This window comes from Caenorhabditis remanei, chromosome V, assembly GCF_010183535.1.
Source record: "Caenorhabditis remanei strain PX506 chromosome V, whole genome shotgun sequence".
Taxonomy (NCBI): domain Eukaryota; kingdom Metazoa; phylum Nematoda; class Chromadorea; order Rhabditida; family Rhabditidae; genus Caenorhabditis; species Caenorhabditis remanei.
The window spans coordinates 4,462,986-4,484,389 of record NC_071332.1 but is presented as its reverse complement, the minus strand read 5'-3'; the positions used below and the strand labels follow the sequence as shown (position 1 = coordinate 4,484,389).

At 38.5% G+C, this 21,404-nt stretch overlaps 9 protein-coding genes across 9 annotated transcripts; 2 read left to right on the top strand and 7 right to left on the bottom strand.

Annotated features, from left to right (window-relative positions):
• Positions 1–646: 646 nt before the first annotated feature.
• On the bottom strand, positions 647–2,510 carry GCK72_017270 (uncharacterized protein; the record flags this gene model as incomplete). Its single annotated transcript, XM_053731986.1, has 7 exons — positions 647–754; positions 1,131–1,496; positions 1,542–1,637; positions 1,686–1,904; positions 1,958–2,109; positions 2,169–2,227; positions 2,278–2,510. The coding sequence occupies 7 exons, from the start codon at positions 2,508–2,510 to the stop codon at positions 647–649; spliced, it is 1,233 nt and encodes a 410-aa protein (XP_053580899.1).
• Positions 2,511–3,533: 1,023 nt separating this feature from the next.
• GCK72_017269 (uncharacterized protein) lies at positions 3,534–5,079 on the bottom strand (the record flags this gene model as incomplete). The annotated part of the gene is made up of 7 exons (XM_053731985.1): positions 3,534–3,784; positions 3,829–3,944; positions 3,991–4,085; positions 4,136–4,576; positions 4,622–4,713; positions 4,759–4,889; positions 4,934–5,079. 7 exons carry the CDS (start codon positions 5,077–5,079, stop codon positions 3,534–3,536), a joined length of 1,272 nt encoding a protein of 423 aa, XP_053580898.1.
• Positions 5,080–6,992: 1,913 nt separating this feature from the next.
• GCK72_017268 (uncharacterized protein) lies at positions 6,993–8,924 on the bottom strand (the record flags this gene model as incomplete). Its single annotated transcript, XM_053731984.1, has 8 exons — positions 6,993–7,094; positions 7,141–7,289; positions 7,340–7,446; positions 7,499–7,593; positions 7,805–8,017; positions 8,064–8,333; positions 8,378–8,469; positions 8,657–8,924. 8 exons carry the CDS (start codon positions 8,922–8,924, stop codon positions 6,993–6,995), a joined length of 1,296 nt encoding a protein of 431 aa, XP_053580897.1.
• Positions 8,925–10,035: 1,111 nt separating this feature from the next.
• Positions 10,036–11,399, bottom strand: GCK72_017267 (uncharacterized protein; the record flags this gene model as incomplete). Its single annotated transcript, XM_053731983.1, has 6 exons — positions 10,036–10,106; positions 10,156–10,537; positions 10,580–10,646; positions 10,691–10,904; positions 11,043–11,156; positions 11,285–11,399. 6 exons carry the CDS (start codon positions 11,397–11,399, stop codon positions 10,036–10,038), a joined length of 963 nt encoding a protein of 320 aa, XP_053580896.1.
• Positions 11,400–11,925: 526 nt separating this feature from the next.
• Positions 11,926–12,498, bottom strand: GCK72_017266 (uncharacterized protein; the record flags this gene model as incomplete). Its single annotated transcript, XM_003097582.2, has 4 exons — positions 11,926–12,023; positions 12,071–12,248; positions 12,292–12,420; positions 12,469–12,498. 4 exons carry the CDS (start codon positions 12,496–12,498, stop codon positions 11,926–11,928), a joined length of 435 nt encoding a protein of 144 aa, XP_003097630.2.
• A 943-nt stretch (positions 12,499–13,441) lies between these two features.
• GCK72_017265 (uncharacterized protein) lies at positions 13,442–14,746 on the bottom strand (the record flags this gene model as incomplete). The annotated part of the gene is made up of 7 exons (XM_003090282.2): positions 13,442–13,533; positions 13,577–13,754; positions 13,798–13,926; positions 13,973–14,114; positions 14,159–14,293; positions 14,341–14,419; positions 14,464–14,746. The coding sequence occupies 7 exons, from the start codon at positions 14,744–14,746 to the stop codon at positions 13,442–13,444; spliced, it is 1,038 nt and encodes a 345-aa protein (XP_003090330.2).
• Positions 14,747–14,875: 129 nt separating this feature from the next.
• GCK72_017264 (uncharacterized protein) lies at positions 14,876–15,579 on the bottom strand (the record flags this gene model as incomplete). Its single annotated transcript, XM_003097542.2, has 4 exons — positions 14,876–14,987; positions 15,072–15,214; positions 15,275–15,478; positions 15,523–15,579. 4 exons carry the CDS (start codon positions 15,577–15,579, stop codon positions 14,876–14,878), a joined length of 516 nt encoding a protein of 171 aa, XP_003097590.2.
• Positions 15,580–18,079: 2,500 nt separating this feature from the next.
• Positions 18,080–19,430, top strand: GCK72_017263 (uncharacterized protein; the record flags this gene model as incomplete). The annotated part of the gene is made up of 6 exons (XM_003097552.2): positions 18,080–18,229; positions 18,278–18,388; positions 18,433–18,543; positions 18,591–18,653; positions 19,172–19,273; positions 19,377–19,430. The coding sequence occupies 6 exons, from the start codon at positions 18,080–18,082 to the stop codon at positions 19,428–19,430; spliced, it is 591 nt and encodes a 196-aa protein (XP_003097600.2).
• Positions 19,431–19,627: 197 nt separating this feature from the next.
• GCK72_017262 (uncharacterized protein) lies at positions 19,628–21,035 on the top strand (the record flags this gene model as incomplete). The annotated part of the gene is made up of 6 exons (XM_003097600.2): positions 19,628–19,786; positions 19,833–19,940; positions 19,993–20,115; positions 20,172–20,231; positions 20,766–20,882; positions 20,934–21,035. The coding sequence occupies 6 exons, from the start codon at positions 19,628–19,630 to the stop codon at positions 21,033–21,035; spliced, it is 669 nt and encodes a 222-aa protein (XP_003097648.2).
• Between the last annotated feature and the right edge of the window lie 369 nt (positions 21,036–21,404).

The following is a 21,404-nucleotide window of genomic DNA, read 5'->3' as shown; positions in this document are numbered from 1 at the left end:
ACAGCAGCGGCAGAGAAGGTTGTCTAGGTGATGCGGAGTCCCCTTTTCCAATCTTCTATGGTTACCAATATGTACACACGGCACAACACAATACACAAGGAGGGCAACGCAGACATATGATTTAGGCCGTCGGAGAGAAGAAGATAGTTCGTAAAGAAAGAAAGAGATGAACTTGTGATTCTTTTATACTTTCATATTCAGGAAACCCGAATAACAATCGAAAAATCAATAGTATTTACGATACGGAGAAACGTTGAAAATGGGTAGTGTTTGCCGCGGAAATAGACGTGAAGAGAGTTAGAGAAACAGAGATAGACTACTACAAAGCTTAGTACATAAGGACAATAGAACCACTTGTTACTTCGGAGGGGTACCTCCGATCAAAGGTTAAAATCTTGTCTAAAAACCATCTTCGAATATTTGATTAGACACCGCGTGTTCAAGAATTGACGTCATTTTCTGACTGTGTTACGAGTCACAACAGACCAAAAACGTTTTTACCTCCGATGAATCGAAACATGGGTGACTATTAAAAACACAGTATTTATGACGACGCCTACACATGTTTGTTAAAAAAAATTTATTCCAGGAATGTAACCAGTTCACGTTAACGTGGTGTTATTCAGAGATCACACGAATAATTTATTTAATCGAAACGCTCATAAATAAACAAATCGTTGTGAGACCATTGTACACGGAATGCGTTGAAAATCTCGCCGAGGATTCGGATCTTTCGCTTTTCCTCCATTATGCTCTGAAAAATCAGTTATTGTCAGAACAGAAAACATTTTTTACGCTTGGAGACAAAAATTCCAGGTCTATTTTTTTGTAGTTGACAACTTTTCGACAGGAGCTCAAGATTTTGAGAAGAGCGCTTTTGAAGCAAGAATATCTCGTTTCTTTTTTAAGCCACTAGCCAAAAACCGTCATAACTCAAAACCTAATAAAGTTTTCAATAAGTTGTCAACTACAAAAATATTGTTCATGTTTACATCTTCATTTTTGTAGTTGAGCATTTTTTGATATCTCTGCAAGGTTTTGAGATATGCAAACAAACAGAAAGAGAAGAGACGCAGAGAAGCTAGAGTGTCTCGTTTCTCTGCGTCTCTTTCTCTGTCAAAGTAGCTCACCTTATACTGCTGACTAATTTTCAATATCTGTCCAAGCCTATGCGAATATCTCGATGTCTTATCGTGTTCCACATAATATTGATGCAAATTATCCGCCAATATCCCTTGAAACCGTTCCATTGTCTCCTGCATCGCACCGCCCAACTTGCTGCCAAGGAAATAAAAACATAGATCACAAAGAATATAACATAGTTCCTCTTCAGTAGGTTGTACTTCTGCCATACAATTTGTTAATGGTTCACAGAGAATCATTTGAGTTGTTCCAAGAAAATTTTGCATTTGATCGGAAGGGAAGTGTGTGAGCCAGTTGAAATCCCATTTTAAGGTTTTGGTGTTGATAACTGAGTAGGTGGTGAATGCGTAGTCCTGAAAATGTAATGTTGGGCAATAGTGAATCAACTTAAAACTTACACTACTCCCACACTTGTTCGCTCTTCTTAACTCAGCGGTCATCGCACTTCTCTCCAATCGAGTGAATATAATCCACATACATTTGCTGATATGGGTCTGAACATTTATAGTTAAAAAAACTAAAATGGGGAAAGGAAGACTCACTTTATCTTCTATACTCAACTTCTGAAACTCATCGAAGTATGACAGCCATGTACAAGCCCTTTCCACCTCTGATTTCCAGAAAATGAAGGACTCATTCTTCCCTATACATTCGGTAATTGGTAGATCATCCCAGATTTGTGTTTTCCTGACTTCTCGTAGGCCATAGGCTAGTTTTTGGAGAGGATTCAAACATTTTCTATCGTAATCTTTGAGAGATCTCTGTGAATGTTATAAATGAACTTTTTTTTTTGAAAAAAAAACGGTCGACTTACATCTGATAACATTTTTTGTAAAGTCTCGAGTAAAGGTGAGATATCTATGAACGACGTATGCTCTGGTAATGGTGGAGATCTAGAGATTCGATTGCATTTTCTGGTCAAGAAGTCCTCAGAACAGAAAAAGTGATCTCGGTTGTACTGGATATCTGAAATATAAATCACACACAGTTTCAGACATGAGGCTACTTAGGCTATGACGACTCACTGTCAGGTTTCATCCCCAGTGCAAAACATCTATCGGTTCTACAGCGTTTGCAGTTCCATCTATAAACTTATTCCCATTAAATCTTTGTTCCTATCAAATGGAAATCTACCTCCCATAACTATCCGGCAGACACTTCTTATTCCCATCTCTACACTTGAAATGCTGTTTATGCGTCACAAAAACACGTCTGAAAAACGCGGCACACGCGCGACAGCTGTCTACACCAAAGTGTTTTCCGTGTGCAGCCTGGAAGCATATCTGACATTTCCCCATATCGGGGGTATTAGTGCCAGATGATGCTCCGAGCGAGGATAAAGATGAGGTAGAGGTGGAGGGATTCATTGCTGTAACAAACTATTTTTTCAGTCATTGAAAAGTGGAAAAAGAAAAAGAAATTTGAGAGTATAAGAGCGTGGACAATAGATATAGGGCTTCTCTGTCTATGTACACACAGAGAGGGAGACTAACGAAACAACAATTGTCATGGCATCCATTCGCTCGGAACGCCTCAGACATAAGGTTTGTTTCTTGTTGTTATGGAAATGAAATGAATAACAAGACTTGGAGAGCGGAAATTAATCAAATTTTGTGCCAGCGATTTAGTGGGAACATTGAGAAGCCGTGAAACGAAAAATCGTGAGAATAAAATTTATAAAAACTTTATTAAAATGTACATTACAATTCAAACCAAGGAGGAAAAGAGGAGAAAGAATGTTTGCGTAGAGAGTGAGTCAGTTGAAATTCGGGGGATGAAATGATGACGGAAACGCAGGTAGGTAGAGAATAAGGAAAAAGAGAGAATGAGAAGAAGACTGTCATGGTGAAAAGAATCACAGGGAGGGAAGGGGAGGAAACGTACTAACACGTTTTACATAGATTGGAGAGATCAGAACTTTAATAGTACAGACATGTTGGTTGGTTGGTCGGGAAAGAGAACGAGAATGGGGTATATATTATTTCGGCTCTTGAGATTTTAATTCTGAATGGCAAATCTAAATATGAGGTTTTAGAGCTCTTGGTTTTCAAATTGGGAAAAAAAGCGTGATAGCAAAGTGCGTTGAAGTTTTCGGATTATGTAATTTTGATAGTTAGAGAGCTGACAGTTACATGATACCAAATCTGTTAATAAATTTGAGTTTACATCAAAATGAGCTGAGTTATGAGTTATGAGGAAAGCTGGTTTTATTGTGATGACATTTTATGTAACAAGTCTCATAACTCAACTGATTAAACAAATTTTGAATTTGAAAACAGATGCAGAATCACGACGTCAGCTTCTCCACAATAATGACAATGCCTTAAAAGTCTCATTGCAGAACTAAAATCCTTAAAGCCGGAATAATATGAAAAAGGACTCAAGAAATTTCAACCCGAATACTGAAACAACTCTGGATGCGAGAACTTCACGTGGAACGCATCCAGGATATACGCCAAATGCAATCGGTCGTGTCTCTTATGCAGCAAAGCCAACCAGTCATTACCCAAAGATAACAACTTCCCCAACCGATGTGCATATCTCGACATCTCCATTTTCTCATAATACTTATGCATGGAATCAGCAAGCACGTCTTGTAGCCTTTGTGTGATTTCCTCAAATTCTCCGCCTAGTTTTTTGCCTGTAATGAAAAGGTTACGGAGCAGTAGACTCTACAGAGCTCACCTGTCAAGCGTAAGCATAGATTGCACAGTAAGAATACTAGCTCGGTATCCGTGGGGTTAACATTTATGAATGAGTCCACTAGAGGCTCTCCGTGATATGTGGGAGCGTCTAGGAAGCTGAAAACCAGGGCTTGAAATTTTAATATAATAGTTACAGACTTACCACTGCAGCTCCTCCTTTGAATACGTTGTGCTCCATTCCAAATCACAACTTATATTGTCATAGTCAATAAGGGAGTCGTGGGACACCACGAATTGCTGAAAAACTCAATTGTTTCTACTCATAATCCTTCAGGTTAGACACTTACTCTCTTCCCACAATATCCATTAACCCGCATCTCAGCAGTCATCGATAGACGTTCCAGCCTGCCCCAGACATGCCACATACACTTCAACATGTCAAACTTATGATGGAATGGAAGTTGTCGGAACTCATCAAAATACATTATCCAGTTAGTGGCTGTGATCAATTGGGACTCCCACATAAAGCAGGTCTCTTCCTTCCCCAATTTTTTCAGAGCGAACACATGAGTCCTCTGGTTTTTTCTTGCTTCCTTCAACCCGAATGTTAGCTTCTCCAGTGACGTCATTTTTGATATTCTGGGATCAAATTCCGGTTGGCTCCTCAATATCTTCTCAGCTCTCTCCACAAGATACTCCAAATCAATATACGTCCACATTTTCTTTGGCAGCTTTTCCCGTTTGAAATATAGTATGGAATGAGGTACGCCCATCACTTTTTCCACGGTCTGAAATTCCTCAATCTCTGTATTCAAGTGCTGCATGAAACTTACATTCGGGATAGTACTCACTTGCAATTTCCGTCTTTTGTGGTTTTCCTGAAATAGTTGGGAGCTGTGGAATGCATCCCTGTCGTGTTGGATATCTGAAATTTTCAGATCAGGTAAGGTCGGGTAAAGTAAAAACTCACTATCCGGAGTCATTCCAAGACCGTAGCATTTATCAAGCCGGCATTTTTTGCAGAACCACCGCCCATCTCTCGGCTTACAATCCTTCCTTAACCTACACTTCTGTCGATGCCCGGTCCCTACAATCATTCTTCTGAAATTTTTTTTGTTGGTATTTCAAACACAATTAGTGGTTACCTAAAAAACGCTGCACACGCTCTACATGTATTCACACCAAAGTGATTGCCATGACCCTTCCCAAGACAGATTTCACATTTCACATAGTTATTCTCAACGCTTCCGATGGAGCATTCAGATGAGGACGGTGGACTTTCACAGCTCATTTTTCTGAAAGTTATGTGAATAAGTTCGGAATAGATTTCGCAATCAAGATAATACAGTAGCGAGCATAAGTGAGCACCCCTTCATACTTTCATGTGTATCTCTGCTGAATCGTGTCCTTTTGCATAAACTTTTTTTTTGAAAAAAAGCCAAACTATTCAGCAATAAGGAAATATGTTTTTTGAAAAATTTCAATCACTGATTTTTTCGATAATCGATTTTTCCTAATCTTGATTTGAAAATTTGAAAAAAAAAACTTTTTATTTTTCTCTTGGAGATATTGAATTTTTTGTTTCAAAATGTTGGAAACAGTCTGAATAAACAAAAAATTGTGTTGAATTAACTTCTCAACTCCTAAGTATCGTGCTAAAGCTCCAGAAGTCAAAAGTAGTGCCCTCGGGGAAACCATCATAACTCATCAAAAAATTCTCCAAATTTTTTGAAACATGTATCAAAATACGTGTCTTGAGTTTTTCTACAAACCAACATTAAAAAGTTACAATTTTAGAAAAAATAATTTTTCAAATTTTTTTCACTCAAAAATTATTTTATTCTCATTTTTTCTCAATTTCCGTAATTTTTCGGCTATAAAACGTACATACCTTTCCAAAACTGTATGCAAAGTGCGTTATCACAAATAACAAAACACATGTATGTATTCCTTGTTCGTGTTATAGCCAAAAAATTACGGAAATTGAGAAAAAATGAGAATAAAATAATTTTTGAGTGAAAAAAATTTGAAAAATTATTTTCTCTAAAAATGTAACTTTTTAATGTTGGTTTGTAGAAAAACTCAAGACACGTATTTTGATACATGTTTCAAAAAATTTGGAGAATTTTTTGATGAGTTATGATGGTTTCCCCGAGGGCACTACTTTTGACTTCTGGAGCTTTAGCACGATACTTAGGAGTTGAGAAGTTAATTCAACACAATTTTTTGTTTATTTGAGTGTTTTCCAACATTTTAAAACCAAAAACTCAATATCTCCAAGAGAAAAATAAAAAGTTTTTTTTCGGATTTTCAAATCAAGATCAGGAAAAATCGATTATCGAAAAAATCAGTGATGGAAGTTTTTCAAAAACATATTTTCTTATTGCTGAATAGTTTGGCTTTCTTTCAAAAAAAAGTTTATGCGAAACGGACACGATTCAGCAGAGATACACATGAAAGTATGAAGGGGTGCTCACTTATGCTCGCTACTGTATAAGTATTTAGATTCGGAGAAAAAATCCAATCGATATTAGAGTGTGATCAAGGAAACATAGAGCAACAATTCATTCATTAATTTTTTCTCTCTCAACTCATGATAAGAATAAAATAGAATACATATAAAACACGTAGAATACATAGATAGCGAAAAAAAGAGAAAAGGGAGAGAAAGAAAAGAAATGCAAACATTGGGGGCTCACTAAGTTCATGTTTAAAAATCTTGGGCTCTTTTTACTCTGCTTCTCTCTCTCTCTCTCTCTCTTTTTTTCTCTCTCATCCTGTTACTAAGGAACCAAAAGTTTGAGAACAATTGAGGGCAAAGGAAAAAGAATAGGCGACGTGTTAATTATCTCGGTCAAAGATCTCCGGGCAAGGTCAAGAACGGGACGAAGTGGAATAACTGAATTGGAGGGTTCAATAAGTTCGGGTAGGGATAATGAGAAATAAATCGTTATCTAGCAGACAATTGCAAATGAAAGGGAAAGGGAAGATTTGGCGAAAAGAAGATAGTATAAAATATGATATGGTTTGAATCACTTATTTACATACATTAAAAATGAATAGCTATCAACTTTGAGGATTCGTCAGGGAGCGATGACTTTGTATACTTTTTGTATAGATCAAATTTACAGATCGCGAGAGACGCAGAGAAGCCAGAGTGTCTGACTTTTCTGCTCCCTCTGGCTCCCGTGAAACAATCCATAATTAGCATGCTACTTTGAAAAACTCCTCATTTGAAATATAAAGTTTGAAAACATCAAGAATCGAGCAGATGTGGTATTTTTCCGATCGAATATTTCTCAACTTCTGAATCAAAAATAACTTTGAAAAACTTCCAGCTAGCTCAACTTACAACAAATTTCTCATAAATCTTCATTAACTGACGTAGCCTTAGTGTATACGATGTTTTATTCCGTTTAGTATAATAGTTGTGTAAATCATTGGCCAAGGTGTCCTGCAGTTCCTCCACTACATCCCGGAGCTCTCCGGAAATTGAGTTTACTAAAGAAAAAAATGGTCGAGATCACATAAGAAAGCGTTACCTGCCAAACCAAACGACAGACTACACAACAGGTACGTAAGTTCAACAGAATCCGGTCGAATCTCGATAATCTCCCACACCAATTCATCATAGTGCAGATCTTTCGGGTTGAATAGACTAAAAATATTGGGATTTGTAATTCGCGCTCTATCGAAATGATTTCTCTTACTATTCAAGTTCTTCGTAAGTATAATGACTCCACCAACTCATATCCGCCTTGGTTCGAGAAAAGTCGATTAGATGTTCGTGAGAAACCACAAATTGCTGGAAACAAAGAAGTCATAGATTTTGATTTTTGGAATGTTTGGTTTCTGTATATTTACACAGAGGCGCGTAGAGTGTATGAGCAATATGTACAAGGCGAAAACAACAGAATGAGTGTAAATGAACGAAAATTGCAGTGGAGCGCGTTTGTATCAAATAAACAGCCTGTGTGCAAGTAAGCTGTGTTACCAAATTCCCAAAGGTAACTCACATCCTTCCCACACTGCCTATTCACTCTCATCTGAGCTGTCATTGCGATTCTTTCCAACTTTCCCCAAATCAGCCACGTGGTTTGCAGTAATTCTTGCTTTAAATAAACCGGGAGATTTCTGATAATTTCTGAATAGTTCAGCCAGTTCGCAACAGTTAAGATAATATTCTCCCATCCACTGACAGCGATTTCTTTGGTTATTAGAGTGGCTTCCTGAAATGCAAATATAAGAAATTTTTCACTAAAAAATGATACTCACATTCAAAAAAGTCTGCTGTGAAGATCGATAGTCATCCAGTCCAAATGCGAGTTGCTCCAAGTTGCTCAACTTTTTTAGTTTGAGTTCAACATTCTCATTATGCACTATTTTTGGCGGATGGTCAAAAGAAAATGACGGTTTTTCTACCAAAAATTCACTCAACCTTTCAGCAAACTCAGTCATATCTATATAGACAAACTTGTGATTGGTTGGCAAACTTTTCAGTTTGAAGCATATATAATGAGGTGAGCCAAGGATTTTTTCAACAGTCTGGAACTTTGGAACTGTCACGAGGTAAAAAATTTGATGCTCACCGCTGGCACTCTTTCCGTCAAATAAGAAGATAATAGACGTTTCTTCAAAAAAGTTTTTGATGACCTGAAGGAATCTCGATCATACTGGATGTCTGAAATATTAATATAATTTATTAACTAAGACTGCTAGCGCAGCACAGTTCTTACAATTGCGCTCCACCAAATCGCCCTTGAAAAATGCCAATACTTCTCTGTGTCTCTCAATTTCTCACACAATTTTCTTCGGTTTCGGTAGAGCGCGGTTGTAAAAAGCGTACCGTGATGATACCAATAACCTACTTTTAGTAGACATCCCTTGTCCCAAACATCTATCTAATCGACACTTTTTGCAACTCCATCTTCCATTTTCATCTGGTTTACACTTAAACTTCATATTCCGACATTTTGGTTTAGCTTCTTTCGAGAAATGACATCTCCGGAAAAATGCAGCGCAAGCCCGACAAGTAAACGCACCGAAATGCTGGCCATGTGCTGGCTGGGAACATATTTGACATTTTTGAAGGCTCAGGTCTGGCAGACAAATTTCGGTTGATGTTGAGCAATCCATGATCTGTAATTCTTAGAAATCAATATAACTTTCATAATGGGGAAAAAGAGAGAAACGAAACATAGACAACCGAAGAAACGGGGAAGCGCACTTGTATGTTTGCCGTCAGAAGAGTAAAGAGAAGTGTATGTAACTAAATGGTGCAGACCAAGTGATTAAAACAGGTAAAGAAAGGTAAAGAAATGAATCACTAGGTTGGGTTCAATGATCAAAATTGAAAAGGAATTCACATATTTGTCGTGATTTCTTAACTATGGAAGACTGATAACATTATTTTAAAACTGATAACAAAATGGAAAGTTCCGGATATAATGTACTAAGAATACTTTGAAGGTATTGTGATTCATAGAGGATCGGTGATAAATTTCCAGGAATGTTTTTGAGTTCCATACATTGTGGGCGTGCTATTTGACGGGCTTTGTAAGCACACAGAAATAGAAAATTGAACCGTTCAGCATGTAAAATAACATTGATAAGATGTTAATTTGTCTTTTTTGTCTCTCGTGACAATTTATTATAGATTAAGTAAAATGCTCAACTTTTGTAAATAGTTATTTTATGTGCGGGCACTCCCTCGAGAAGTTACAGTCAGTTTATGTAGAATGACATGCAATACTCACAATGTGGTATTTATGTACTTTGACTCTAATTGGTTTGCCCCCTTCAGCTCGGGTTGGTCTTACAATTAGAAATCTAAATCCGAACAGTTATGTCTTCCAGGGTCATCAATTTTTTCGTTTTTTAATAAATCTGATCAGTTATCGTGCTCAGCATTCCGTTTCACATGCATCATTTGAGAAACCAATGTTTTTGTAAACTTGCTGTCCCCTGTTTTTCTATTTTTCCAAGTTTTTTTCAAATATTCAATGAGCAAACATTTCGGCCAGCCAACCAAAGTTTGCACGAGACAGGTGTTTTTTCTTTCAAAGTTTCACATGTGATTCGCAAAATGACAGCATTTGATGTAACACTTTCAAGTTCAAAGGGTTCACTTTTTGAGGAGATGTTACAATAAGGAAACGACTAGACACGATCAATGCTTTTCACATTTATTCCCCTTATTCAATTACTCGCAAAAAACTATAAAATAATCAGGTTTCCAAACGATTGGTTATAGAGAAGTTCGACCCTTTGAGTATAAGGAAGTGACTTCTTGTTGAGCAACTTTTCGACAGAACAATCCTAAAAATTGATTGGAATTTATTAGAAGCTCTCAGACTGATCTACTCACGTTTTATAGCATTTCTATAGTCTCGAATGATCCATATAATTGCTAACTGATCTAAGGGTGGGTACACTGCAACCATGGACACCGCAATATTGGAATATGCACCAAAGGATACCCCAACAATCGGAGAGACTAGGAGAAGAGCAGTTGGTGTATACATGATAACAATTGGGATCCCTGCTTGGATCACCAGAGCAAATAGTAACTGCTTCTGCATTTTACTTGTATGCTCGCTGAGTTCTGATTTCATTTGATAGAGTCTATAATAGCAACGGGTACCAAAATAACCCATCACTGCCAGACAGATTACGAAGCAAGAGCATAATGCCAACATTGTTAGCCAAACACCGATAGGCTTAGTGCAGACGTCTTTTTCATCGCAGATCTGAAATTTCACTTTGCTAAAGGTACTAATGCTATACCATACGTAATAGATAGGTCCGTTATATAGCACTTGGTCCATGGTGAGATTATAGTTAGTCAGAAATTCTTCTCTGAAACAACATTATAAAGATCAAGTAGATCAAAACTGACTAACCTCAACTGCTCTGTAAAATGAGGGAACTCTCCGAGGAAAAAGTATTTGAGAGATATTAGAAGCAATCCAAGAGTGAAGGACCCAAGTACCCATAAGCCCAAATAGAATTTGTTGAATATCCAAATGTATCTATGATAGAAGATAGCGACGTAGCGGTAGATAAAGTGGACAGAGAGGATGATGAGCATGGTGACGTACATGGTGCAGAATTGGACTGAAAGTATGGGGAGATTGAAGGGGGAAGTTCTGGCTGGTCTTGCTTAAAATGTTGAGTTGGATTTTGAGTTGAATAATTTGATAACAGTTCCTTCTACAGCTTGAAGCTGGTTATCTTTCGACTTATAAGACTAACCCGGAATAGGTCTGGAAACAAACATGTGGCCAGTTTCAAGCTCACTCCGTTTCAAGCAATCATTTTCATAACGCTTTTGGTAGGCTGAGGACTGTCTTGCACATTTCAGGTTGCCTGGACCAATGCATTTGAATTTTTATGAAAGAGCATCTCACAAATTAGTCCGGACCGGAATCAGGCTCAGCCAACTTACGGCATGTTGCCCTGTCCTTGCCGAACTCACTTCCCCAAACTCAACTTACGTATAAACAACGGTCCCACTGTTCTGTTCGGACCATTATACATTCGAAACAACACATAGGACGTCTCAGTACTGTGAGCTGCCAAATTTGCGTTTGACGTCGCAATGGAATACATGATAAGCACCACATTATACACTATCATTAGATATTTATAATGACCAAAACTTTCTCTAGATTTGTATACAATTAATACTAGTAGAAGGATCTCTGATATTAATGAGACGAAAAATCCAATTCCAGAAGTATGGAGAGCCATGTTGAGAAGGAATTGGGAACTCATCGTGGAAGGTAAACTAAAACAAAATAAAATAAAGAAACTTGGCGAAGGAAAAAGAAAGTGAAACAAGTTAAAACACGCTGCACGCAGGTGGATATTTCGTTTAGGCTAAGAAGCTATGAGGTGTTTTGCGAAATGTGATTTATTAATATTTATATTTGATCAAAGTTTGATTCAGAGTAGAGTGAGTGACTGATCATTTATATATATAAATGTCCACATGCAAAGGAGACGTCTCCCGGGAATATAACTGAACGAGGCGGTTCTTGTTTCTATAATCCCTCTTGTTTTTTTGCAAACTCATTACAAAAATACATTTTATTCAAAGATCTCGAAAGAAAAAACATGCAAAAAGCCAAAAAAATCACAATTTGTGGAGCCCAGTTGTATCTGTGTGGTTGTTTTTGATGTTGTTGTTCACTGGTCCCTTCCTTGTTCGACGCACAACATCGCAGAAGATTTCTGAAATTTTTCGGTTTCAGAGTTTTATTTGTTCTAGAGACCCATACTTTTGACGCATTGTCGGAAATCCTTGATTATGTAGATTATAAAAATTTGGTCGAGTGGTGGGTAGATAGCAAAGGCGATCATGTTCAGGTTGGCATAGGGGCCAAAGGAGATACGGAATATTGGGACGATGTACATAATGAGGATTGGGAGGTACATGAAGAGAATTGGGTTGACGGTCTGGAAATTTTAGGTGGTATGGGACCTCTTAGGGTGCGAGTACCTGAACAATAAGTGCTATCCATAGTTGCCTCTGTAATTTCAGCATTCGGTCACTTCTGGCAATTTGATATTCGGATAGTTTGAAGTATGTCATGGCACCGAGGTAGATCATGGATCCGCAGATTGTTATCTGAATGATATTTGAGTTGGAGCGCGTTCGCTGACCCGATAAACTTACAATGTAGATGACGATAAATGCTACTGCCATACAAGTGACAATGGAAAGTTCGCAGTCTTCAGAATTATGGTTGCAGATCTGATAAAGAAACATCGAATTATTTACCGTAACCCCATTTTATTAAGCGTACCCGAAGTAGCGGCCCATTGTAGACAATTTCTTCCATCGAAATATTATAAAGGCTCCTAAACTCGGCTCTAAGTCTATCTGTATTTTCCGCTGTTTCAGAAAAAAACAAGACTTTGAATAATACCCCGATTGCCCCAGCCAGAAGGCAGATGACTATCCAGGCGCATAGATTTGCTCCACGAAAGAGCCAAAGGTAGTTGGATCTAAAATAATTTGCTGCGTAGCGACTCAGGATACACAACTCACTTGCACAGCACACAAAATCTATAGATAAAATGAACAAGGAGGAATACCAAAAGAGAGAGATAGAAGGAGCAGAAGGATACTGTCAGGAAATGAATATTTAAGATTCAATTTGTGTTTAAGATTCAACTCACAAAGAAAACTCCTTGCTAAATATCTGTTTAAATCTCCGACCGGACGAAACAAGACATAACCATCTGGAGTGCTGTGGATTGCCTAAAAACTTGAAACATATATCATTCGACTTTGAAACAAAACCAATTCCGAAATCAGTGCAGCCAGTGAATAAGCCAGCTCAAAAATAGAGTAAGCTATCATAATGTACTTATAAGTGCCGAAGTTTTCATTAGATTTTTTGATGATAAGGAATAAAAGTGTGGAGTTTGAAAGAATCCCCACAGCTATTCCAGACTTTTGCATATTGTGGGATAAGCTGATCAGCCATACGACACTCATTCTCAGGGAATAGTAATGGAAGTGTTGGTGTGTCTGCTTTAAGAGGAACTTATTATAATCTCTTGGAAACTGCTATTGGTAGACAAGTTTTATTATATTTAATTAAGAACATCAAAACCAATGTCTAGACATGTTCTAAAAACATTTAGAAGGCGTTCGCCCTGTAGCTCCCTCGAGAAGATACGAAAGCAGCGGAGGACGTCGCACTGACGGATTTCTTCTTACAGTTGAAGAAGTCTGAAATCTTTGAGCTTTATAAAACAATCACAAGTGTACATACCTCTGATAACAGTTCTGAAATCCTTAATGACATAAATTATAGCGAATTGGTCAATCGGGGGATAAATGGCAAGAGTGGCCATAGCGATATTAACATATGGGCCAAAGCCAACGCGAAACATTGGGGTGACGAAGAGAAGGATTATTGGGATGTACATAAACACGATTGGAATGACGGACTGGAATGAGGTAGTCAGTATTAGAGTGGCCTGAGTACTGTACCTGAATGATCAGAGCTGTCATCAGTTGCTTCTGTAGCTCATTGGTTCTGACACTCGCATTTGGATCCTTTTTGTTAAGCTTTTGAGTTGACCGATACCCACAGTAGCACATTATGAACACTGAGGCTACCTAAAACTGAAGTTGTAGCTGCAAGAAAACCCAATGAGACTCTTACCAGCGCACCAGATAGGTATATCATAAAGATCCAATCACCAAGAGGTCTCTCACATTTCCCCGAGATATCACATATATAATAAGTGGGACCGTTGTATACAATTTGATCCATTGTGAGGTTGTAGTAGGTCATGAAGTCATTGCTAGAAACAAAAATGGATGATCTCTAAAATGAGATCGAGCATACCTCAGCTCATTACTCAAACGCTCATTCTGTGGGAACATGAAAAACTTTAAGAGAGCGTTTGAAAAACCGCAGATGACAGAGCCAAACACCCAGAAAAACAAGTAATAGCCCTTGAAGTACTCCAACTTTTTGAAACTGAAATGAAGAGTTGGGTGATCTAATTATAAACCTGAATAGCTCACTCGCAAACAACAAAGAAGCGGTAGATGAAATGGACAACAAGAAGGAGAAGCAAGGTGAAGTAGATTCCACAGAAGTCGACTATATATTTTTATGGAAAAGTGTTTCAAGAAAACTAGACTCACCCAAGAACAACGGCGCAATTGATCTCTTGACATAACCATAATAAAGACTGAAGACTACAAAAGCCTTGTCGGTACTGTGAGCCACCATTCCTGCCATAAAACTCAAGACTGAGTAGATCATCTCAATGATGGTATAGGCGAACATTAAATGACGATAGGCACCGTATGAGTTCGTAGCCTTGAAAGTAAGCATGCCGAGAAGGATAATGTTGGAAAAGGTGGCGATGAAGATTCCCAACTTTTCAGACCGAAAAGTTAGGTCTAGCATCCAGCGAGCGCTCATTTCGTGTTGAGTGGTGGGAACAATGAAATGAACGAAAACAGGAAATACATAATGTTTTTATTCAGTTTAAAAACTATTCATTGGGGGATTTCTACTATACGATTTGAACTATTTCAAGAAAACAAAGTTTTATTCGAGGAATAGAGGATACTCAGAAAAAAGTGCCAAGTCCTTGAGCGATTTGCCGACTCCGAAGTCATTGGGATTCGCGCCAGATCCGATTTTCGAACAGTCAATACATCTGAAAAACAAAACCATAATTAACCGTCTCCTCTCAAAAAGCCTCAAACTTCTTATAGCATCTCTGAAGTCCCTTATGACGTACATCGTCGCTAGCTGGTCTAATGGAGGATAGATGGCGAGACAGGCCATCGTGATGTTTTGATAGACTCCAAAACCAATTCCAAACATTGGCGACGTGAACAGGACGGCAATGGGAATATACATAAAGATAATTGGAATTCCCGCCTGAGTGAGATAAAGTTTGAATGAGATGGTGTCTGTCGGGATAGAAAAAGTAGACAGTACCTGTATGAGAAGTGCTGTGAGAAGTTGGTGTTGAATCTGACAGGTGTGGACACTGAGATTGATATATGACGTGTTGAGTCGGGTGTATGTAAGATATCCGAAACTTGACATGAGTAGAAGACAACCGAAACATGAAGCCTGTATGAAAATTGAAACCGCCCAGATATAAGGGTCACGTCTGCATTGGTTATCTTTGTCGCAGATCTGGAAGGATAATGATTGCTAAAACTGTTAATAGAGTTTCTTACGTAGTAGATGGGACCGTTGTAGCAAACGTGCTCCATGGTTAAACCATACTCTTCCATGAATTCTTGTCTGAAAATGTATACATTCTCTATCTAAAACGGTCTCAACGATTCTAGGTTTAGCGGCTCTGAGCTCAGCGGTCTGGATCTCAGCGGTTCTGAACACAATGATTTTTTAAATCTAGAGCCCAGTGGTCCTAGCTGATTTTCGCGAACTTTATGATCTTTTCAATTGGAGTTGTTGAATATTTGCGATAACATCTACTTCCGATTTCCGACTTCCAGCTTCCGGATAAGAAAATTTCACTTCAGTGCAACTCTGGTGCAAACCGTACCTCAAATTTTCCGTCGCCGCTGAATTCTCCCCCAAGAACAAATATTTCAAAGATGATTCAAATATCCCCACGCCTATAGCTCCCAGAATCCAATACGCGATTCTATGACCCTTGAATAGATATAGGAGTTTTGTGCTAAAAGAAACCAAGTTTTGAAACTATTACAATTATGAGACTGACTTGCAAACCGCAAAGTACCGATAAATGAAATGAATTGCAAGGACCAGAAGGAGCACGAAAATAGCCGTGCAGTATTGTACTGAAATGTAGTTTATTCAGGGGAATACCTTAAAGCTTACGTATAAAAACTGGTGCCACGTCTCTACTGGGTCCATTATACATACGGAAAACCACATAAGTCGTGTTGGTACTATGGGCGCCCTGAAATACCAGTTGTTTTGATATATTCCGTAAACCTGAGCTTACCGCGCTGGTACTGTAACCAATGCATGAGTATAGAAATTCAATAATGGTATAACTGATCATCAGGTACTTATAAGTACCAAATTTTGTGTTTGACTTGAAAAAGAGAAGTAGAAGTAGGACACAATTCAAGACGGATGCCAGACAAATACCTAACTTCTCACTGGCCATAGCCAAGTCCAAAAGAAATATTGAAGACATGTCTTAAAAATGAAAGGATTTGCTATTATTAATGACCCTTATATATTTGTGTTTGCAGCGGCTCTTATTTTTGCTTTTTTGTTGTTTGTTGTGTCCATAATGAACTCAACCATTCTTAAGAAAAGTCGGAGATCAGTTTTGAGAACAATGAGTATATCTATAGAAATTGGGTCAGTTCGTTCAGTGGATTTATGTTGTTGATATGGTTGTTCCTATGTCTGGTCACGTTATATAAAGGAAAAGCAGGCAGACTGCAAATAGTGTAGCGACCAGGGTTATTGCTTCTGGCTAAATTTGAAAAGGTAATGTGGTTATGGTCTGCAGAAAGTTTTTTTTAATCTACGAGGTATGCACCGAGTGCAGAATGATGAAAATTCTGGCAAGGTAAATGGGAAACTGAAATAGTGGGGATCCGCATTTCGCGTAATGACACTTTTTTGCCAAACATTTTGGTATTAAGACACTGTGGCCGTTTTGACTAACAATAGCCCATTATCTGGCCCAGCTCTTGATACTGCCCGATGACTTGCTCACCTCCACAATTGGAAAACTCGATCTAACAAGGGAAGTCTTTGGAGACGTGGCTTTCAAACGATCTATGCGGCCGATTTGGAATTCCATGTGAAAAAGCTTAACCATATGAAATGTTTGAGAGTCCATAACTCGGCACGCAGAAAGATTTAGCAGGTTTTGATGGCAGAAATGGACTCCCCGTAGTCGAAAGTACCTATAACCAAATTTATAGATCGTTTGAAAGCCGCGTCTCCAAAGACTTCCCTTGTTAGGGTGCGAGTACCTGAACAATAAGTGCTATCCATAGTTGTCTCTGTAATTTCAGCATTTTGTCACTCTGGACAGTTTTCGTTTTGGATAGCTTGATGTATGTCATGGCACCGAGGTGGATCATGTACCTATAACCAAATTTCGTTTAAAAGATCGTTTGAAAGCCGCGTCTCCAAAGACTTCCCTTGTAAGAATATTGTGTTCGCAACATCCCACGAGACTACATTAGGCTTGCTGGCCTAAATCCGGCAACAAATTTCCTTGAGATGACATCACTATCTAAACAATAATCAAACTATTTCAGCAATTTCAGTCCTGCCCAATCAGAACACAATACCAACAATAACCAGTTTCCCTTTTAGGTAACCATTCTTCTCTCTCGTCATAATGACTACACTACGTTTACTTCAAGGTCTCCTTGCCCAATTCGAAAAACAAGACGACTTTCTTTGTGTTTTTCAAATTCTCCCTCTTTCTCTAGCCTCATCAAAGTTCTATTCCAAATTTCTTCGGTCATTTTAAAGGTCACTCACGTCGTCTTCCCTGTTACACTATCTATAGAACGAGAGGGAAAGTGAAATGTTGTTTTTATCATTGATCTTCTGATATAGTACTTGTATATTTATTTACAGACAATTTCTTAAGATTTAGATTTAAAATACAAATTTTCTGAGCATCCATTTAAAAAAACCTGTAAACATAGCATACATAACATGTCATACGACCCCTTCATTCGCCGAAAACGTCCTTGCCATCGGATTACCTCGTCTTATTCCAAACCTTGGCCATTCATTCATTCATTCTTTTTTTTGCAGAAAATGAAACCTCTTACTAAAAACATATTGATCGGATTGGCGGTTGCGATAACTATCGTTTTAATTCTTCTCATAATTCTGTTCGTTGTTATGTATGTGTTGTTGGTTATAGAAAAAAATGAAGAGCACAGAAAGTTAGGACATTGTGTACCGGTAGGCCAGATTTTTCGAGAGTTAAGAATTTTAACTGTGAATTTTTAGCTAATAGACTCCGCCCTTGAAACCGAAGAAGATTTTTACAACTCGACGAAAACATTTTTGAGTAGTCCCAGTAACTACAAGGAGTTGGCGGATGAATGTGAAAAAGCTATAGTGAGTCTTTAACTCCTGACTTTAAACTTCAAGGAAATTTCCAGAATTGCGTCGGAACAGTCGATTCATTTATCTCGGCGGATGTACTTCACACGTTCTCCTCTTGTCAGTTTTATGTGTTTTATAATAGGCAGTTTGCGCCGTGCGCAGAAAAGGTGAGTCTAAGGATGAGATGTTTAAAAAAGAGGGTTTCAAGTTACAGCTGATAATGAAGAGAGATGGAGACGCAGCATGTTTGAAAAGGGTTTTCGATGATAGTGAAGAGGTGAGTGTTTAAAAATTGAATTTGATGAGTATCGACTCCGGCGATACCGAGCTGAAAGAATGAATAGTCATAGATGCGAACTCAGAGACCGCAAGGGACGAAGAGAGAGCCTTTTTAAAAAAAGTTCTGAGACGGATTGTTTTAACAGAGCCTAGTTTTTATCCGGGTTCTGCTGATATCCCTTTCCAACAGACTTGTCACGGACCGGGCCGAAATCAAGCAAAATCTCGACCCGGCCCGGCCAAGAGAAAATTCGGCCCGGCCCGATTTTTGACAAGTCTACTTTTCAAAAATAGTTAATTGCAGTTCTCTCAATGTATTGCTCAAAATTCGTGACAGCGTAGCGACTCACGGATATGGAGTCTATCGGTTTCGCGACATAACACCACAAATATTTAAAACTCTGCCAATGATTTTGATAAGCTGAAATCACTACGCTGCTCGTGGATACAGAGCCTACAAATTACAAAACCCAAAAATCCTACCCTAGCCTACTGTATTCATGTTTCTCTTTCCAGTCAACCGATAGCCGCTGCAAAGAATGGGATAACATTCAAAAGTGCATAAAAACGCAGATCGGCATCACTTGCGGCGACGAGATGACGAAGCGTTATGAGGAGGTGAGTAGAAAAGGATTCCCGCCGGATATATCCATCCGACGGACGTTCTTCTTTTTTTTGCTTCATGTTATTCTTATGTTTCCCACCATTCCTTCCTTTTCAGGAGGCCGCCAATCTGCGTTCCTCGATTTGCATGGGAGGAGAAAGTTTAGTTTAGATACATATGAGAATCTATGAGAATCTAACTGTATTGTTTTCTGTTTTAAAATAAATAATTTATTTTTTGAACATCTGAGAACATTCCGCTTACTTTTTTCGACGATCGGGAACAGTTATATAAACCTTTGCAAATCCTCTCGACATAGCAAGCAGTGTTTCTTCTCCACCTATTGTTAGTACAACTTTTCCTGAAAAATGGCTTGTGGCTGTGCCGTCCAACTAGTCTGCTGGATTTGTCTATTTTTCTGTATCATTCTATTCGTTGGCTTTATAATGACAGTCTGGGAAGCTACCACCTCTAACAGTGACTTCTGCTCAAGGGCTCAACTGCTGACAGGTGTGGATTGCGCTAAGGTAAGTACCCTCACTTTTTTGACCTGTCACAAATCCTATGTTCCAGAAAACGCGTCGCCTTGAAGACTCCCTTATGAAAATCAACAAAACAACCCGGTTCCTTCGACCACCATCAGAATACACCGAAGTGGTCGCTGATTGCGAGAAAGCAGAAGTAAGTGAAATGATCCCTGTTCAGACATCAAGGACGTTTTTTTTTGTTTCAGAGTTGCTTTACAAAAATAACCTGTGAAGATGGTCACGACTTTGTGGCCGATGTGATGGACACGTTTCCAGCATGCAAGTTTTATAGGTATTATACCGGAGATTTTATGGAGTGTGCTGAGAAAGTGAGTGGAAGGGGAGGGGAATGAGATTTGAATAATTTGGGAAAACATTTTTTCAGTTAATGTCACTAGCACCGAATACCACATGCTTGAATGCTCTGTTTAATGCAAAACATGTGGTAAGTGAGCAGATATGTAGATTCTGGAAAGCTTAAAAACCCCTACACTCGCGAGGTTTTCTCATTTTAATCATTTTTAGCGGTGTAAAACCTGAAAACCAGGGCTCCAAGCATTTTTATAGGAAGAGGAGGATGTTTTCAGCATCTGAACAGTCTGCAAAAAATATTTAGCCCGAGTGGGGTTCGAACCCTGGTAGGTCAGGGTGGGAGACGTTGGGGGAAAATCCCACTGAGCCACTCGGACACCTTTTTTCGAAATTTTTCAAAAACCCGATTTAAGTGTTTAGATACAGGTTTCCAAGGGCGCCGAGTTCATTTTTCGCACTTTCAGACCCGTAAATTTTTTAATCTTCGCAAATCAGCAGAGCAGATTCAACCGCTTTTCAAAAATATGACAAACTTTTGGAGTTCTGGTCTTCAAAGTCTTCTACATTGACCAGTTTAGATACTAGTCAAAATCTAAAACCTGATTCAGAATCCTCAAGTTTTCTGCTCTTTAATTATACCAATTATTTACTTACTCCCTAATTCCAGATCCGATTCAACCGCTGCAAACAATGGCTCAACATCCAACCATGCATATACGATGCTATCCTGAATGAATGTAACTTTGATGGTAACTCCACTCAACTGGTGACCGATTATGCAGAGGTAAATAACTTTTTTTCCACACACTTTTCCAAAAAAAGTTGATAATTCCAGACCGCCCGAGATTTCTACCGCTCGATGAACTGTGAGCCAAAACCTCAACGCATTGACACAAATGACATTGACTACGAGATAATTGGACTAGTCGGGCAGTAATAATTTTTTGTTTGTATACATAAATTGTTTCCCTCAATTTTCGATTTTTCTTTTTTCCAATTGATGAAAATTTCAAAACAAATAAAATCGTATCGATCTGATCAAATTAGCTTGTTAGGCGGTCCTTCACATTTTCGTCAACATTTGAACTAATTCACGCCGCGACGACGTCTAAACAGTTGCCTGCCTCGTTTTCCCCAATCAAACACTGTTCTTTTCTCTCACCATCTAATACTTAATTTTAAGCCCGAAGCTGTTTTTGTTCGAGACCCCCAACTGGTTGCGGTGTGACCGATGATGCGAACAAATTCAGAGAGAAGGGGGCGGAGCCTGTTAATTAAGCGATCGTGGTCAGTTGACTACATAGAG